We start from the raw sequence: 19,893 nt of genomic DNA, 5'->3' as shown, positions 1-19,893 counted from the left end.
CAATTAATGTATGCAGAAGTTATAACACTTTGTTTCCCTTTTCTTGCCATAAATTTGTTGCCTCGCCACGGCCAAACCGTTTGAGATATCCAAAATCCGTTTGCAATTAAACAACTTCAATGTGTTAGCAACAAGTTAAAAAAAGCTTGGTGTAAATTGGATAAACCCTGTAGGAGTAGTAGTATAAAATTCATAGCCTGTTTTTTCAAAAAATTAACATTCAAACCAAAATAGCTGACTTCCTGTTGGTCGGAGCTAATGAATGTAAATTAGAAAATTGTCCGGCTTGATGAGAATAATATGTGTACCGAGTTTGGTGACTGTAGGAAAAACTAACCCCCACCTTTGTCAAAAGGTGGCGCTACTGAGCCCCTCCACCACGCCCATTTCTATGGCTTTGTCCATGTCTACTGGTTGACAATATTGATGTGTGTGTCGAGTTTCATGCAATTTGAAGCATGTTAAGAGCCTCAAAAACACTCAAGAATATTATTACAGTTTGACCTGTTGCCATGGCAACAATATTTCAAATATCAAAAATCCTGTCATAGGTCTACATCTGCTGTGTATTGACATTACACTGATGAAGTTTGAAGCAAATCAGGTAAAAATAAGAGGGTGATCTCAAAGCATTTTAAAAGTGATACACTTCTTGCTGCCATTTGGTGGCGCTATAACTTTGACTCACAATAGTTACATCCATGTGATCAGACTACTACAACCAACACACTCCTGAAGTTTCATAAACATCAATCAATGTATGCAGAAGTTATAACACATTTCCTGTTTCCCTTTTCTCGCCATAAATTTGTTGCCTCGCCACGGCCAAACCGTTTGAGATATCCAAAATCCGTTTGCAATTAAACAACTTCAATGTGTTCGCAACAAGTTAAAAAAAGCTTGGTGTAAATTGGATAAACCCTGTAGGAGTAGTAGTATAAAATTCATAGCCTGTTTTTTCAAAAAATTAACATTCAAACCAAAATAGCTGACTTCCTGTTGGTCGGAGCTAATGAATGTAAATTAGAAAATTGTCTGGCTTGATGAGAATAATATGTGTACCGAGTTTGGTGACTGTAGGAAAAACTAACCCCCACTTTTGTCAAAAGGTGGCGCTACTGAGCCCCTCCACCACGCCCATTTCTATGGCTTTGTCCATGTCTACTGGTTGACAATATTGATGTGTGTGTCGAGTTTCATGCAATTTGAAGCATGTTAAGAGCCTCAAAAACACTCAAGAATATTATTACAGTTTGACCTGTTGCCATGGCAACAATATTTCAAATATCAAAAATCCTGTCATAGGTCTACATCTGCTGTGTATTGACATTACACTGATGAAGTTTGAAGCAAATCAGGTAAAAATAAGAGGGTGATCTCAAAACATTTCAAAAAGTGATACACTTCCTGCTGCCAGTTGGTGGCGCTATAACTTTGACTCACAATAGTCACATCCATGTGATCAGACTCCTATAACGAACACACTCGTGAAGTTTCATAAAGATCAATATATGTATTAAGACGTTATAACACATTTCCTGTTTCCTTTTTCTCGCCATAAATTCGTTGCCTCGCCACGGCCAAACCGTTCGAGATATCAAAAATCCCCTGGCAATTTTTAATCATCAGTGTCTTGACTTCATGCTGACCGAGTTTGGTGGCGATCGGATTAATCGTCTAGGAGGAGTATATCAAATTCCAGAGCATGCGTTTTTCAAACAACCCTTAATAGCTGACTTCCTGTTGGCGTGGCGATTAACTTAGAGCGCGAAAGTTGTTCGGCCCGATGAGGTCTATATGTGTACCGAGTTTCATACTAATACGTGCAAGCATGTTTAATATATGGACCAAATTTTCAGACTTTTTTCAAGGGGGCGCTGTCGAGCCCCCCTGCCACGCCCGGATACCAGCCTCTGAGGCGTCCTAATGGCCGCAGATTCCAATGTGTGTGCCAATTTTCAAGAGTTTTTGAGCATGTTAAGGCCCCCAAAAAGCCCCGGAAGACGAAAAAAATAAATAAATAAATAAATAAATATAGCTGCGAGCAGCGATGGCGGGCCCAAGCCCGGTGGCACCGCCACCCCGGTGGCTTCAGGGCAACTGTGCACAGCGGGCAATAGGCACTTAAAACGGTTAAACATCAAAGGACTATGTCAAATTCACTCCACATTTACTGCACTACAAGGTGCCGTTATAGAGCCCCTCCTCCCTGCCCATTTTCAAAGGATTACATGTGCCAAGTTTTAACATTATTCTGATGAATTTTGAAGCAAATCAGGTAAAAATAAGAGGGTGATCTCAATGTATGCTGAAAGTGACACATTTTCTGCTTCCAGTTGGTGGCGCTATGACTTTGAATCACAATAGTCAAATCCATGTGATCAGCCTTGTACAACGAAGACTAAGCCAAAGTTTCATCAAAATCAATTAATGTATGCAGAAGTTATAACACTTTGTTTCCCTTTTCTTGCCATAAATTCGTTGCCTCGCCACAGCCAAACCGTTTGAGATATCCAAAATCCGTTTGCAATTAAACAACTTCAATGTGTTAGCAACAAGTTAAAAAAAGCTTGGTGTAAATTGGATAAACCCTGTAGGAGTAGTAGTATAAAATTCATAGCCTGTTTTTTCAAAAAATTAACATTCAAACCAAAATAGCTGACTTCCTGTTGGTCGGAGCTAATGAATGTAAATTAGAAAATTGTCCGGCTTGATGAGAACAATATGTGTACCGAGTTTGGTGACTGTAGGAAAAACTAACCCCCGCACTTTTGTCAAAAGGTGGCGCTACTGAGCCCCTCCACCACGCCCATTTCTATGGCTTTGTCCATGTCTACTGGTTGACAATATTGATGTGTGTGTCGAGTTTCATGCAATTTGAAGCATGTTAAGAGCCTCAAAAACACTCAAGAATATTATTACAGTTTGACCTGTTGCCATGGCAACAATATTTCAAATATCAAAAATCCTGTCATAGGTCTACATCTGCTGTGTATTGACATTACACTGATGAAGTTTGAAGCAAATCAGGTAAAAATAAGAGGGTGATCTCAAAGCATTTTAAAAGTGATACACTTCTTGCTGCCATTTGGTGGCGCTATAACTTTGACTCACAATAGTTACATCCATGTGATCAGACTACTACAACCAACACACTCCTGAAGTTTCATAAACATCAATCAATGTATGCAGAAGTTATAACACATTTCCTGTTTCCCTTTTCTCGCCATAAATTCGTTGCCTCGCCACGGCCAAACCGTTTGAGATATCCAAAATCCGTTTGCAATTAAACAACTTCAATGTGTTCGCAACAAGTTAAAAAAAGCTTGGTGTAAATTGGATAAACCCTGTAGGAGTAGTAGTATAAAATTCATAGCCTGTTTTTTCAAAAAAATTAACATTCAAATCAAAATAGCTGACTTCCTGTTGGTCGGAGCTAATGAATGTAAATTAGAAAATTGTCCGGCTTGATGAGAATAATATGTGTACCGAGTTTGGTGACTGTAGGAAAAACTAACCCCCCCACTTTTGTCAAAGGGTGGCGCTACTGAGCCCCTCCACCACGCCCATTTCTATGGCTTTGTCCATGTCTACTGGTTGACAATATTGATGTGTGTGTCGAGTTTCATGCAATTTGAAGCATGTTAAGAGCCTCAAAAACACTCAAGAATATTATTACAGTTTGACCTGTTGCCATGGCAACAATATTTCAAATATCAAAAATCCTGTCATAGGTCTACATCTGCTGTGTATTGACATTACACTGATGAAGTTTGAAGCAAATCAGGTAAAAATAAGAGGGTGATCTCAAAACATTTCAAAAAGTGATACACTTCCTGCTGCCAGTTGGTGGCGCTATAACTTTGACTCACAATAGTCACATCCATGTGATCAGACTCCTATAACGAACACACTCGTGAAGTTTCATAAAGATCAATATATGTATTAAGACGTTATAACACATTTCCTGTTTCCTTTTTCTCGCCATAAATTCGTTGCCTCGCCACGGCCAAACCGTTCGAGATATCAAAAATCCCCTGGCAATTTTTAATCATCAGTGTCTTGACTTCATGCTGACCGAGTTTGGTGGCGATCGGATTAATCGTCTAGGAGGAGTATATCAAATTCCAGAGCATGCGTTTTTCAAACAACCCTTAATAGCTGACTTCCTGTTGGCGTGGCGATTAACTTAGAGCGCGAAAGTTGTTCGGCCCGATGAGGTCTATATGTGTACCGAGTTTCATACTAATACGTGCAAGCATGTTTAATATATGGACCAAATTTTCAGACTTTTTTCAAGGGGGCGCTGTCGAGCCCCCCTGCCACGCCCAGGTACCAGCCTCTCCGGCGTCCTAATGGCCGCGGATTCCAATGTGTGTGCCAATTTTCAAGAGTTTTTGAGCATGTTAAGGCCCCCAAAAAGCCCCGGAAGACGGAAAAAAAAAAAAAAAAAAAAAAAAAAAAATCCTTAGAAGAACAAGAGGGCCCTGCGCGAATTTTCGCTTGGGCCCTAATAATCCTTAGAAGAACAAGAGGGCCCTGCGCGAATTTTCGCTTGGGCCCTAATAATAATCCTTAGAAGAACAAGAGGGCCCTGCGCGAATTTTCGCTTGGGCCCTAAAAATAATAATCCTTAGAAGAACAAGAGGGCCCTGCGCGAATTTTCGCTTGGGCCCTAATAATCCTTAGAAGAACAAGAGGGCCCTGCGCGAATTTTCGCTTGGGCCCTAATAATAATAATCCTTAGAAGAACAAGAGGGCCCTGCGCGAATTTTCGCTTGGGCCCTAATTAAGAAAATAAATGAATAGTCTCTAAGAGGATATGTGCCGACAGATGCCAAAAGCTCAGTTTTTACCACAGTCTATGGTTTTTACTTTCAGTTTCTGTACCAGCCGCGGCTCTGTATGGGCAGGTGGGGCAGAGCCTTAACAAAATATTAATCCTAAAATATAGGCCTACCCCTATGTACACTGAATTAATAATAAATTATAAATGTGTTCAGCATTCTGCAACAAATAATTTTCAGATTTTCTAGACTACTTTAAGTCGTAAAGTGAGCTGGATATATTAAATTGTAGTGCATGGATTCGACAGGCATGTCGTAATACTACCCACAGTAATACTAAGCGGGGAAGCCCCATCCCAGCTCTACAGCGCCACACAACTTTCCTATGTAAATCTGTGGTGAAAAATGGAATTGCAGCACCCTCTCATAGAGAGCCATTGTGGCAGATTTCTGGCTGCCCCGCTTATTTCCACGTTAAACACACCTCACGTACACCCCGCTCCAGACCAAGACGATATCAGTCTGCTTCAGATATGTGTCTGCATCAGGTCAGTAACTGTTTGGCATGTCTGTTCTTCCTATGTGGAGTAGCGTATAAAATTAATGAGGGTATAAACCCTTTAATTTAAATGTGCTCATGTCTCGAATTCCTACATAACTATTCTAAAACAATATTCTAAAACAAAATTCGGAAGCAATAAATACTACAATTCTAAGATTTTGTGTGTTGTGTGTACTAAAGTCTGTCAATCATCATTAGAGCACCACCCTCAGGCTGAATAATGCAAGGACATTCGAATTCTGCCAAAAGTATGTCTGATGTATTCAGCGATTAGAATATAAAGCTTGCAAAATGTTTATAATAAACTACACTCTAAAAAATGCTGGGTTAAAAAAACCCAAGCTGGGTAAAATATGGACAAACCCAGCAGGTTGGGTTAAAAGGCACCTATTATGCCCTCTTTCACATGATGTAATATAAGTCTCTGGTCTGGTCAAGTTTCAGCTTAAAATACCCCACAAATTTGCCCCTATTTGGGGGTGAGCAAAAACATGCCTTTTACTATATTAATATATTGCTGGCTAAAAAAATAAATCCAAAATTGGTTGAAAAAAATGGCTGGGTAAAAAGAACCCAATCCCTGGTTTTGTCCATATTTAACCCAGCAGTTTTTAGAGTGTAGCGTTAACACCCATAATCTGCCCTACCTATACCAAGGAGCCGCTACTGTTCTATAGTGAGACTTCATCCGCATAACTCTCACGCAAAGTTTGCTCATTGTTTGTGTGATATCAACTGCTTTGGCTTCATGGTTTAAAAGCGTAATATTTTCAATATTGCGACGTCAGATTTTTCTTTATCACCAGTTGCTCGCAAAATGATGAACTCTGATTCCAGATATCGTCCGCGTCATTTCCCGTGATAATAAAATTATGTGAATTATTAAATAAATAAGTAAAAAAAAGAACATGCAAACTTAAACTTGTTTGCTTAAAACTCCTGTGAATAATTTGCTAATGCAGGTACAAAAAGATGTTTACCTGCAAAAAAAAAAAAAAAAAATTCTTGCCCCCCCTAACTCGACAGTCAAATGTCACCCCTGCACATATACATACAGGGTCATTATATATATATATATACATATATATATATATATATATATATATATATATATATATATATATATATATATATATATATATATATACATATACATACACACACTAGGGCTGGGCGATATATCGCATGCGATTGTCACGCACATTTCGTCAGTAAAGCCGGTTCCCTGATTACCGCTAAATCGTCATCACCTGCTTTCAAATGGAGCGGCATTTAATAGACAGAGCCGTAGTTCACTGACAAGCTACGCTTTAGGCGATTCATCTGCGATAATGAACGTGATGCGTAGCTTGTCAGTGAACTACGGTTCGGTCTATTAATGGTTCTGTCTATTTCCAAATTAGCGATTTCTTTTCTTGAAAAGCCTGACTGAAATCTATCATAGTATTCCCATTTCCTTCTCTCAGTATGTTTAGTGCATTGTCTAAGTTTGTCTTGCATATTAATAATTAAGACCAACTTATCCAGATGAATGAATACACACATTTGATAGCCACCTGATTAATTAATTTTCCCACTGATTACATCAGGAATAAAGTGGTCTGTTTTCACAGCACTTGTTTTTATTTTTGAATTAGTGAAGCATAGTAGATCAGCTACAATCTTTTGAATCGATGTAGTTTTGATAATTTGGCTAATTTTTTTGTTAATTTTTTTGTGCACTGCATTGTGGTTTGTGGTAAATTTTTCATAAATGTAGAAATAAGTAGAAATGTAAATGTATTAAGAGTAGCATGAGTACAGACTGGTTTTACTTTTCACACATTGCAAAGTAATATGAGGAAAACAGGCATTATTCATGGTCTTGCCTGTACATAAAGCCGTATGAAAAGATGTAGCTGCAAGTAATTTTTTGACCCCTTTTCTACAGTATGATTTCCTTCTATTTTTGATGGTCCAGGAGTGAGAGAATAGCGTCAGTGAGTTTTACAAAAAAATGTTAATGTTGTTTATATGTCTATGTGGTGATTTTATAATGATTTAAGACCAACCATGTACAAATTCATAAGTCAGGACCATTGCTGAGTATTTTTCTGTTGATATGAAAAATCAGGTACATTTTGCAACATAGGCAGTGAACTATGTAAATGATGTATATTACGATGTTATGATAAACTATATGCCTTTCCCCACTGATGTTCTATGTTGTTCAAAGCATTTCTAAGGATACTGATTTTTAGAAGGCAGCTGCCTGACTCTAAGATGGTGAATGGGAACATGGTTTGTGTAACACATTATTAGCTGTTTGATAACATATTCAAGCCAAAGGCTAATCATATCAATTACCATTATGTGTCCAACGTTGTAGAGAGTGATAAAATGCATTCTGATACATCGACTTGTAGACGAGCCTGTATAATTCAATTTTCCTCTTCTTCTAATTTGCATATTAATGGATCCACATATGCTAAATGAAGCAAGCATGTAGAGTTACATTCAAGCTATTTTAAAGGGTTAGTTTACCCAAAAATAAATTCTGTCATTAATTACTTTTAATTTATTGTCAAAAACCTCTCAGATCTCATTAAAAATATTTTTATTTGTGTTCCGAATATGACTTGAAAGTGAGTAATTAATGATAGAATTTTCATTTTTGGTGAACTTAGGGCTAGGTGAGATGGCCAAAAAAAATATATATATATATATCTCTGTATTTTTTGGCTGAATGACAATATGCAGTATATCTCGGTATTTGCTCAATTTTTTCCATTTGTTTTTAGAAAAAAAAAAAATCTTATTTCATATCTTGCCCAATGTTGTCCTACAAGCAATGTTCATAATGTTCATAATAGTGAATGTAACCATGTAGTCTATGCTATAATTAATATATATATATATATATATATATATATATATATATATATATATATATATATATATATATATATATATATATATATATATATATATATATATATATATATATATATATATATATATATATATATATATATATACATACATACATACATACATACACACCATACATATATGTGCGAAAAAATTCAGATCACATTACATTGTCACACTGTAACATTAAAAACTAAAAATAAAAATGTTTTTTTTTTATTAAAGCAGAAGTTAGATTCACTAAACTAAAAATAAAAATAAATAAAAACAAATGCCTAATGAGAAGACTAATTATAGCCTACTAGGCTATTTTGATTATCCTATTATAACAGTCACTTAACTGTTACTGCTATCACAACAATACTCTTACTCTTAACCTTGTAGGTTTAAAATTCTACATATTTCACATTTATTGTTTGACAACAAATATTTTAGCAAAATGTATATTTTAGTCAGAACGACGGAGCTCATTCACTGAACTGTGAAGTTTAGCAGAAAGTAACTTGCTTGCATAAGGCACATCCACTCCTGACAGCAAAATGGAAATATTTCCATGACCTTCTAAAATGTACAGAAGGAGAAATGTGAAATGCAAGTTACACACTGAGGAAAACTCCACAAACGCATTAGTATTAAACAGCACAGGTATCTGTCAGCACTCAGCACATGATATATCTGTCAGAGCATCTGATGGGGAGATTTTCCATGTGACACAAATAGCACTTCTCAGGCAAAGTGCACAAAAGGCAGGACTATTCCTCCACCTGTTCATCTAAAGCAGAAATGCTTAGACCAGGGGTGGGGCAACTCCGTAGGACAGCTCCAATCCTGAATAAACATACCAGAACCAGTTAATCAAGGTCTTGAGGATTACTAGAAAATCCCAGGCAGGTGTGACTGGTTAAGGTTGGAGTTGAATTCTGCAGGACAGTGGACCTCAAGGGCCAGAGTTGCCCAGTGCTGACTTTCATTCAAACAGAAAAAGCGCTTACAGTGGTGGTCAGAATTATTGGCACCCTTGGTAAATATGATCAAAAATGACTGTAAAAATAAATCTGAATTGTTTATCCTTTTGATCTTTAATTCATAAAATTAGCAAAAATCTAACATTTCATTGAAGGAAAAGAATTGAAAGTGGGGGGAAAATCAGATTATGAAATAAATGTTTTTCTCCAAAACACTTTGGCCACAATTATTGGCACGCCTAGAATATTTTATGAATAAAATATCTCTGAAGTATATTCCCATTCATATTTACATTTTTTTAGCATACCAGGGTGATCATGAACATGAAATTGTCCAGCCGAGACTTCCTGTTCTGCGGGAGTGTAAACATGAGGAAACACAAAGGCCAAATTCCCTTAAACATTCATCACAATGAGTAAAACCAAACAATATAGCTCTGGGACTGTATTCACAAAACATTTTATCTTACCACTAAGAGTTCTCCTAAATAGCAGTAAAAGTTCTTAGCTAAGGGTTTTCTCTTAAAAACCTATTCGCAAAGCTGCTGAGACCAACTTTTACTAAGAAATAGAGAAAAGTCTTAAGCTAAGAGTAAGGGCGGGGTTGACCTCGTTGCTATGGATGATGTCAACACACTTACTAACTATGCCCACAGTGATTGGCTGATGGAGGAGAAGTCTCTGTCAGCGATTTAATCATAGGGATATTTTAGAATGAGATAACATGTTTCCATATTCAAATAAAGGTTTTAAAATACAAATGTGGCCATATTGAAATAAAGATTATAAGTGTCACAAATTAAACTAGTATATGTTCAGTTAATTGTGCGCCTCTTACATGTCTGCGTCTCGAGAGATTGCAGAATTCAAGTGACAAATTATGCTTTATAAACAAAATTTTGGAGGAGCGCGTTCAAACGGTCTATTTAATCAGCTCGAGTGGAGGTATATATACACAGACGAGAGCTGACTCGCCTTACCTCGACAGTTTTCTGCATCCCTCCGCCAACCCACTCCTCACTCTCAGCTGGGATGGGGTGAGCTCTGGGTTTGGGCTAAATAAATTCTAAGCTCGGAGTTTGGGAAAAATAAATTCCAAAAAAATTCCAAGATTGGAGCCCTCGATCCCCTTAGACAGCACGCCAAATACGCTTCTATCTATCTATCTATCTATCTATCTATCTATCTATCTATCTATCTATCTATCTATCTATCTATCTATCTATCTATCTATCTATCTATCTATCTATCTATCTATCTGTACACACACACACACACACATACATACACTCTATTCGATCATTTGTAAGTGTGAACCCGTGAAAACAACTGCTACATTATTTATATATTTATTGAAGATTTATTTTTGGCATTTTATTGTATTCCATAAATCAAAATATGTATTGCATTTATGAAGAAAAGGTGCAGCACCCAGCTTTATCACTATTGTCTCAATGGTGTACAGTGTCTTTGGATAGATTAGGATTGTTTGTGATTTGGTCTTAGTGACTTAGGAGTCCTCTTGACTACTCCTAACGTTTCACAGGTTTAGGAGCTATTTTTAGCTATTTTTAAAATACTTTGTGAAATACTCTTAGAGAAAAAATTTAGGAGTCCTAACTGACATGCCCATTATTTTTAAGAGTTTCTCCTAAATCTGTAAGTTAGGAGCTACGTTTAGCCTTAAGATGTTTTGTGAATACGGCCCCTGATGTGCAGCAAAAGATTGTTGAGCTTCACAAAATAGAAAGTGGCTGTAAAAAAAAATAGCTAAAGCACTTAAAATCCCCATTTCCACTATTAGGGCAATAATTGAGAAGTTCCAATTAACTAAAGATGTTACAAATCTGCCTGGAAGAGGACGAGTGTCTAAATTGAAGTAATGCATGGTGAGGAGGAAAGTTTGAGTGGCCAAAGACTCTCCAAGGATCACAGTTGGAGAATTGCAGAGATTAGTTGAGTCTTGAATCTCAGAGAGCCTAAAAAAATTTATCAAACAGCACCTACATCCCCACAAGTTGTTCGGGAGAGTTTCAAGAAAAATCCTCTGCTCTCATCCAGAAATAATCTCCAGAATATTCAGTTGTCAGTCAAGACTGGAACTTCAAACGGGACCAGCTTCTATGGTCAGATGAAACTAAAAGAAGAGCTTTTTGGCAGCAAACCCACCAGATGGGTTTGGTGCACACATGGATAAAAAGTACCCCATGCCCACGGTTAAATATACTGCTGGATCTTTATTGTTGTGGGCCTATTTTTCCACTGGAGGTCCTGGACATCTTGTTCAGATACATGGTATCATGGATTCTATCAAATACCAACAGATAAAAATTAAAAACCTGACCACTTCTGCTAAAAAACCAACAATGGGCCATGGTTGGATCTTCCATTAGGACAATGATCCAAAACAAACATCAAAACCAGCACAAAAATGTGTCACTGAGCCCAAAATGAAGCTTCTGCCATGGCCATCCCAGTCCCCTGACCTGAACCCTAAAGAAAATGAGTGGAGTGAACTGAAGAGAAGAAGCACTAACATGGAGCTGGGAATGTGAAGGATCTGGAGAGATTCTGCATGAAGGAATGGTCTCTGATCTCTTGTCAGGTGTTCTCCAAACTCATCAGGCATTATAGAAGAAGAGTGAGAGCTGTTTTCTTGGCAAAAGGAGGTTGCAAAAATTACTGAATAAAAGGGTGCCAATAGAATTAGAAACTTCAACAATAAGACTTGAAAATAACACTTTTATTTACTTTTTTTTATTCAAACAGTTTGTCATGTTCAAAAGAGCTTTGCTTATATGCTAGCACTCTCAGCCATAATGAAACAGAAATCTACACTACTAATGTCTTATTTTATTAGTTATTTTAGTGCTTATGTCAAATAGTTTAGTCAGAGGGATCACATGCATAGTCAAGTCATGCACAAATGAGCACCTTGTAGCCATTGGGTTTACAAAATAAATCATTTCAATACAGATTCTTTGTTCTCCTTGTTGTACCAAAATTCTAATTCAAATTTTTGTGTACCACTGCAGCCCTACTATTAAGATAAAGTAAAAGAACCAGAGACCTTCCCAAAGGAGCCTTGTCCCAAAACCTTCAGCAGCTCAAACTGGCTGGGATCGGCCTTCTCACAGCCCTCCTTCACATGATGAGTGATGGGGATCTCTTTATAAGCCCCCTCATCCTGCACACACAAACATACACAATTGTAGACATCATGACCAGAAGTGTCCAGAAGCCTCACAAAGAATAATTTTTCAGACATAAAACAAATCTAGATTATTTACTTTAGGTGCATGCTGCTGCACGATATTGATTACTATGAATTTTATTTGGTATATCATTCAAAAAACAACATGGATATTTTGTTATGTTGTTTAAGACTGCAAATACATTTTTAAATGTGGCTTAAGTTTCCAAATGCTTTTTCGGACCACTGTATTTGATATCTCACAATTCATCTTAAAGATAACAAATAACACATGCACCATTGCTGCAATAACAACTGAACATAACCATAAAAATTGAAAATTTCAGATAAATCACTTTGAAAAAAGAAAGGTACTTTGTAAGGGAAAAAAAAAATTGTAATTAAATTTGCAAAACTTTCAAAACATGCAAATGATAAACTTTCGTGGCACCAAAGCCAATCAAGCCAGTGATGATAATTCAGTCAACTGTCCTGAGCATCTTTCCCAAAATTTCATATCACAATTTTATAACAAACAATCGTCCTCTTTCTCGCTAGCCCTGGGCCATCACTCTCGTTGTTGAGCCCCGTTTTTAAATTAAATATTCTGATATCATTTAATATCAGCCATCAGTCACCCTGCTTTGTAAGGATAATTAAATCCCACATTGTTGGAATGTGGAGCAGTTCTGAGAGGTTCACAAGCCAAGCACTAGCATTGAACACAATTACTCACACAGTGAGTGTAGGACTCCTCCTCCATTGGCTCATCCATGATCTGATGCCCATTAACCTAAAATTAAAAACATAAATATCACATTATGGGTTTCACAAAACAGCAGCATGTAACAGTAATCTTTCATTCACATCAATTTAGGGCTACTATTAACGCTAATAGTTTTTTTTTTTTTTTTTTTCAGTTAGTTGATAATATTTAACAAGCATTGCTAAACTGATGAGGAGACACTCCACAACATCCTCTATTATGATCATGGGAGTTGAACCCACAAACCTTTAGAGTGTTCACCATTTATCACAGTGTGCCATGTAGAGGACTAGGGTTGGGAATCGAAAATATTTAAAAAAAAAAAAAAAAAAAAAAAAAAAAAAAAGGTTAAAAACGTAAATAAAATGTTTTAGTACACAGCTCCATCTGTCTCTAGTTGGGATCAACATCGATTTGATGTTTTTGATGAGTCTGATGTTTCTGAACTCCAGAACCAGAAAGAATATTTTTTTTTGCTTTGAATGCGTTCTTGGACACGTCAAACCATGACTGCATGTTCAAGGCATTAAAAACTGTTGCAGTAAGCAAAGACTGAATATGTCACTGCACCGTTTTTATGGACCCTAATTTTTTTTGAATACAGGACAAATGGGCTACTCTGTGTCCAAACCTGTGCTTCATCAAATAAAGGCAGTTAAGTCCTGTCAGACGAGCTGTTCCACTTTGCTGTCGTCTTCTTATATTTCCTATTAAATAACATTATATGTAAAAATACGCAGTATTTGTCTCATTACTCCATTACTCATTACATTTTATAAATATTTGGGATGCAAAAGACATGAATTTGCGATATATGCAAAATTATGTATGGAAACGTCTCAAGGGCAGATTTTTTTAGCGATACAAAAAAAAAACTTATGCGACATTGCATTTTTTTTTCTTTTTTTTTCTTTTTTTTTTTTAGGGATGACGTCATTACGCACACCATTTTAATTGGTAAAAGACCAACTGGATGGAAATCCTGGAGACAGCAATTTCGCAAATATTTTTTTGCACTTATTTTCTTTGTCAATATCAAAACAGAGTAAAAACTGGGTGGAAACTTGGCTACAGGCGAGCTCTTCAGACGAATAAGCCTTAACCCTGTTGAGGATACTCTCTATTTGTTATGGTGAAATCACAAAACAAAATGCATGCTCTTGATATACATTCACTGATGAACGCCTTTGGTTTTAATGAGAAAAAAAAAAAAAAAAAAAAAAAAAAAACAACTATACAGGGGCAGATTAGAACCCAGAACCTCTCTGTCACACTTAACAAAAATGCAACCACTAGACCATTAAGGAAAACAAGTATTCTGTGCGAGTCATATATTTATTCACTACAGTAAATGTAAGCATGAATCTCATCATGTTAAAACATGACTTCTGTGTCGATAAATTAAACTGAAATGTACTACTGAAATTAATTTCTGGACACTAATGTTTTTTTTTTTTTTGCAACTGTTATTGTACATAATGTTTATCCTATTATTTGTACATATCATCCACTTTTTAAAACAAAGTTACACACCACTGTTGAAACTTATTAAAAGTGGTTATAATGATGTTTAGGGCTGAATGATTAATTGCATAATTAATTTCCAACACCGCCACTGTATAAAACTATCAGTCTTTGCATTAATGTCGCAACAGTAACAATACTACTAATGGGGTTGTAATACTGTGCATATTGCAGACTTTAAGATGATGATTACAGGAAAATATGAGTGAATGAGATCACTGAATTATGAATCAGAAGATCAGGTCTGCAAGATAAGAAAGCTGCCAGCCAATCATTTCCCCAGCACTTCGCAAAAAACATTCTCTGCATCAATGTGGATACTATATCCACCCTAACCACCAAAAAGGGTTTTGAACATTACTAATGTCACATACTATTTAGGATGGATAGTATGTACATTGAGACGGCAGGTACTGTCTTTACAGCACATGGAGTGCGATAATGCACAGCCACGCCAAACAGACACAGAGAATATAACCAATTTAACCACCATCACTTCAAATTAGTTCTTAAATGTAGCTCTTAATGAGAGCTCTGTAGTAGGCATGTGACAGTATGAAATTTTCATGTTGCGATTAATTGATGAAGCTTTTATCACGGTATACGGTATTATCACGATATTAAAATAAGTTGCAAAACCATTTTTGTCATAGTTTAACAGGTTTAAGAACTCTTTTTGTAATAAAACAAAACAACTCTGACTGAAATTTTCAAACAGATTAAATGCAAACGAATTAGGCTATAAAGAACAACAGATAACACTTTACTCTATTTAATGCATTAACTAAGATTGAGCAATAGCTACATTTGTTACGGAAAGTGTTTTTTTTTTTTTTTTGTTAATAATAGTTTAGAAACACAACTGATCATTGTTAGTTTTATCTCAGGTCCATTAAATAAGTTATTTTGATTTTAGAAAATGTTATTAAATAGTAACTAAGAAATTAACATTAATTAATAATAATTAATACTTTATAAGTATTTTTATTGTCAGTTTAGTGATAATGAATTAACATGTTAACTAATGAAGCTGTATGTTTTCAAAGTTTTACTGAAAAATAACAAATAATCAGAACATTTCTAATCATTACGGCATGTTGTAGTCCACATTAAAATATAAAAATGTTTAGGTTTGAAAATAAATATCCTTTTAAGTCTTTAAGTATTCAGTATTTGGTGCTGTGATGAACAACACTGAGATTACAAAAAAATTAATGGCTGTTTGAAGCATTTTAAAAACTTCACTAGCGCAGTTACTTTGTTTGCACGGTTTCCGTGGTAACCGCTGCACGCTGCTGTTCCATCAGCGCCCTCTGCTGTCAGAGAGTGAGCACGCACTTTCATTCAGCTCGTCTCCTTCACTGGTTCCGCCATGTGCTTCTCGTGCACGTTGGGATTGTTTACATCTGAGCGCGTGTCCTTTTGACGCAGAATACAGCGGTGTTGTGCATTTTATACGATTGATGGGTAAAGTATTGTTAATTGCCTTATGAAAAATTAATAATTGGTAATAAATTATTATTTAAGGTATTCTGAAGTGCCGACGATTACAATATTGTGCATATTCATTATCGCGATTTATCGCATTACCGAATATCGGCACAAGTCTACTCTGTAGTCTCACCAATAAATCACCAAGGCCGCTCAAACATTTTCATGACATTTAATTCGTAAAAGCACTATGATTCCCGAACAGGTTCTTAGGCTCGGCTATCTATCTCTGTTAGTGGAAAAAAAAATTTACCCGGGCCATTCCAGAAGCCAAAAACACGGAAGTGCGAAAATGGCTAATTCTGATTGCTTTCAATTCCTCACACACATACACCACTCGAACATTCCGTAAAATAAACTTTCATAAAGTTCAGAAAGGTTGAAGTGAATTACGATGACATTCGCAGGGTTCATTGCACAGGATGTGCGCTGTGAGAAACGTGCTTTTTGCTTGATGTTATGCTTGCAGTGTACGATCTCGCACACCGCAACACTAGTATTTTCCTTTCAAATGCTCTACGAAGGCATCATTTTATGTCATTTGGTATGCTGTGCTCTTATATTAAAAATAGAAAACTCATTGACAGAAAGCTGATTCCAATTTTAAATGCTCACGTGTGCTTTATGAAGAGTGCTGAGTGTTCGTGCATGCTGTGTGAAACTGTGTATAAATTTACTTGCATCTGAAAATGCATTTATGATGCAAACTTTATGTAAACAGTCAGGCATGTCTTAATAATAAACAGACAGGACAAACCATATCTTATATTTCAAAAGAGATCTGTGCATTGATGTGAATGCAGTTTATTAGATGTCCCTCTGTCTAAGGAGTCATCAGTAATAAACAAGCTGAGAAAGAGAAAAATCACTCACAGCTCTTGAAAACGTTCAGATACCCTACTCCTAAATACCGAAAGCACTCTGTTTATTGCTTGTAATGTTTTTGTTCCTCTTTATTATTTAGCTTTAATGTTTTGAAGCTATATTTGATTATATACTTGAAATTCTTAACATGCAATAATTATTTTTTTTGTGTAATTATTTTTAAAAGTACTAATATATGCAATTAAATAAAGAAAAGATTTTACGTTTTATTTATATGATTACTTAACCCTCAGGGGTCTGAGGATTTTTGGGGCCCTAAAGAAGTTTTGACATGCCCTGACATTTGTGCTTTTTTCAGTTGTTCATAAACATATTAATGGAAAAAGTGTCATTACACTGTATTCAGCACAAACTAGGCTACAATAATATGTGAGGAACATGTATGTACATGTTTGTGTTTTTGAAGGAATAATGTTTATGCATGGTTATAGAAAAAACTAAAAACTTAAAGTCACTGAAATAAAGCCAAAAAATATATATTAAATCTGTGTTCACAAGACTTTTGGGTATTGGAGGTTGTACACTAGAGTTTTTGCTTCAAAATGAGGTAAAAATTATGCTGCTTGCTTGTTCAAATAAAATAAGAGAGATTTAAATTTTCTAAAACATCTTTGGTCAAGAAACACAGTATGTTTCATACTGAATCATCATGAATAATGGGTCATTTACACCTGAGAAGACAAAATAATTGCATAAAGAGCTCTAATGACCTGCATAAATAATGAACTCTTTCAGACAGGTAGGCTGTGAAAAAACCCTCTGTTGATCATGTCTCAATGTAAATCAAACATACAGAAAAAACAGCAATACTGTGAAATATTATTACAATTTAAAATAATGGTATTCTATTATATTCTTAAAATATAATGCATTTCTGTGATGCAAAGTGTCTGAACAATTATGTTACCTCTATGGCATTTCATATAGACTTTTAGCTTAAAAGCATACACATTTGGAGAAATATTGATGGATTCTCATGTTTATGTCTATACAGGAGTATTATTCAATATTTATTGTCATCGATATGAACGTTGGATACTGTTTTCAATTCATACTTGCAGCCGACGGGCGCTCTGTGCACCTTTAGTCCACAAATTAATGTATAGAAGAACAGGAACCAGGAACTAACGGCATGTCTTCCAGAGATCGCTAACCATGGCTTTAACACTCTGAGGTCTGAAAACGCACCAGCGCGTTTTGCAGGTTTCACATTGCAGCAAAACAGACTTAAAATACTCCGTCATTTTTTGTCATAGAGACATAAGTAATATATCAATTGAAACTATAGAATATCTTCTTTTATTTGTATACACTCAGAGTAAAAACAAAATGTTGTGCTTTTTGTAAAATAAAGAAAGCTAATATGATGCGTGATTTCTCCTCTCCCTCTGAACGAAGTCCAATCTGATAGTTCTCAGAAAATTAGTGAATACTAATCACAAAAAAATTACACTTATGTCTAAAAAAACGTTAAGATGTCATTTTAAATCATGTAAGTCAAATCGAAAACAAACCTTCTGTGTTTATGTAATCTGTATGAAAAGAGAGCCATGTCAGAAGTCTGTGATTCAGCTCATTATCCGCTAATGCGGCCACGCCCACGGAGCCAGCGCTATTCAGATGCAAATTCAGAGGCAATACATGCATTCATCATCTCAATCGTGTATTTATTGTCTTGAAAAGTGTTTATCTGGATGTAAAAGTCATGGTTAGCGAGCTCTAGAAGACATGCAGTTAGTTCCTGTTTTCTTTTCTTCTATAGATGAATTTTAAATGAGTGTTTGTTTCTTTAGCGCCCTCCTGCTGCTGTATGAATTGGAAACTCCATTCATGGAATAGCCTCTTCTTCTTTTAGATGAATTTGTGGACTAAAAAAGCACAGAGCGCCCTCCGACTTCAAGGATGAATTGAAAACACCAGCGCTCATAGTAATGACAGTGAATATTAAATAAAAATAACTCCTCTGTATAGAAAATTGACAAACATGAGAATCCAATATTTCTACAAATGTGCATGCTTTTAAACTAAAAGCCTATATTCAGACTCTTTGCATCACAGAAATACATTATATTTTAAAGTATAATATAAAACCATTACTTTATATTGTAATAATATTTTTCTGTATGTTTAATATATCATGATGAGCTTGAGACATCACAGAAGGTTTTTTTCAGAGCCTACCTGACTGAAATGCCTCATTAATATGCAAGTCATTTCAACTCATTACTATACAATTCTTTTGTCTTCTCAGGTGAGAATGGCCCATTTTTAGTGGTGATTCACGCCTCCTCGCATACAGTGTTTCTTGGCAAAAAGTGTCTTGAAAAAACTAAATCAATATATTGTTTTATATGAAGGAATAGGCAGCATAATGTTTACATAATTTTGAAGCAAAAACTCTAGTCTACAACCTCCAATACCCAGAAGTCTTGTAAACACAGATTTACTATACTTTTTTTGGCCTTATTTCAGTGACTTAAGTTTTTTGTTTTTTCAATAACCACGCATAAATGTTATTCCTTCAAAAACACAAACATGTACATACATGTTCCTCACATATTATTGTAGCCTAGTTTGTGCTGAATACAGTGTAATGACACTTTTGTCATTAATATGTTTATGAACAACAGAAAAAAAGCACAAATGTCAGGGCATGTCAAAACTTCTCCAAGCCCCAAATCAGCCTCAGACTCCAGAGGGTTAACATCCAGATAAACACTTTTCAAGACAATAAATACACGATTGAGACGATGAATGCATGCATTGCCTCAGAATTTGCCTCTGAATAGCGCTAGGTGTGGCCGCATTAG

At 35.8% G+C, this 19,893-nt stretch overlaps 1 protein-coding gene across 3 annotated transcripts in view; it reads right to left on the bottom strand.

The window, feature by feature from the left end:
- rps6kal (ribosomal protein S6 kinase a, like) overlaps positions 1-19,893 on the bottom strand; it is a 54,138-nt gene that overhangs the window by 25,387 nt on the left and 8,858 nt on the right. For 2 of the 3 annotated variants that reach the window (XM_067390877.1, XM_067390884.1), the window contains exons 2-3: positions 13,154-13,210; positions 12,295-12,411 (exon numbers count right to left, since the gene is read on the bottom strand). In XM_067390877.1, the coding sequence (XP_067246978.1) occupies positions 12,295-12,411; positions 13,154-13,210 (174 nt within the window). Of the gene's footprint in view, positions 1-11,761; positions 12,412-13,153; positions 13,211-19,893 lie in introns of those variants that run through there. The other variant, XM_067390892.1, reaches the window with a different exon arrangement.

Source organism: Chanodichthys erythropterus, chromosome 1 (genome assembly GCF_024489055.1).
Source record: "Chanodichthys erythropterus isolate Z2021 chromosome 1, ASM2448905v1, whole genome shotgun sequence".
Lineage (NCBI taxonomy): Eukaryota > Metazoa > Chordata > Actinopteri > Cypriniformes > Xenocyprididae > Chanodichthys > Chanodichthys erythropterus.
This window is presented reverse-complemented; position numbering and strand designations above follow the sequence as displayed.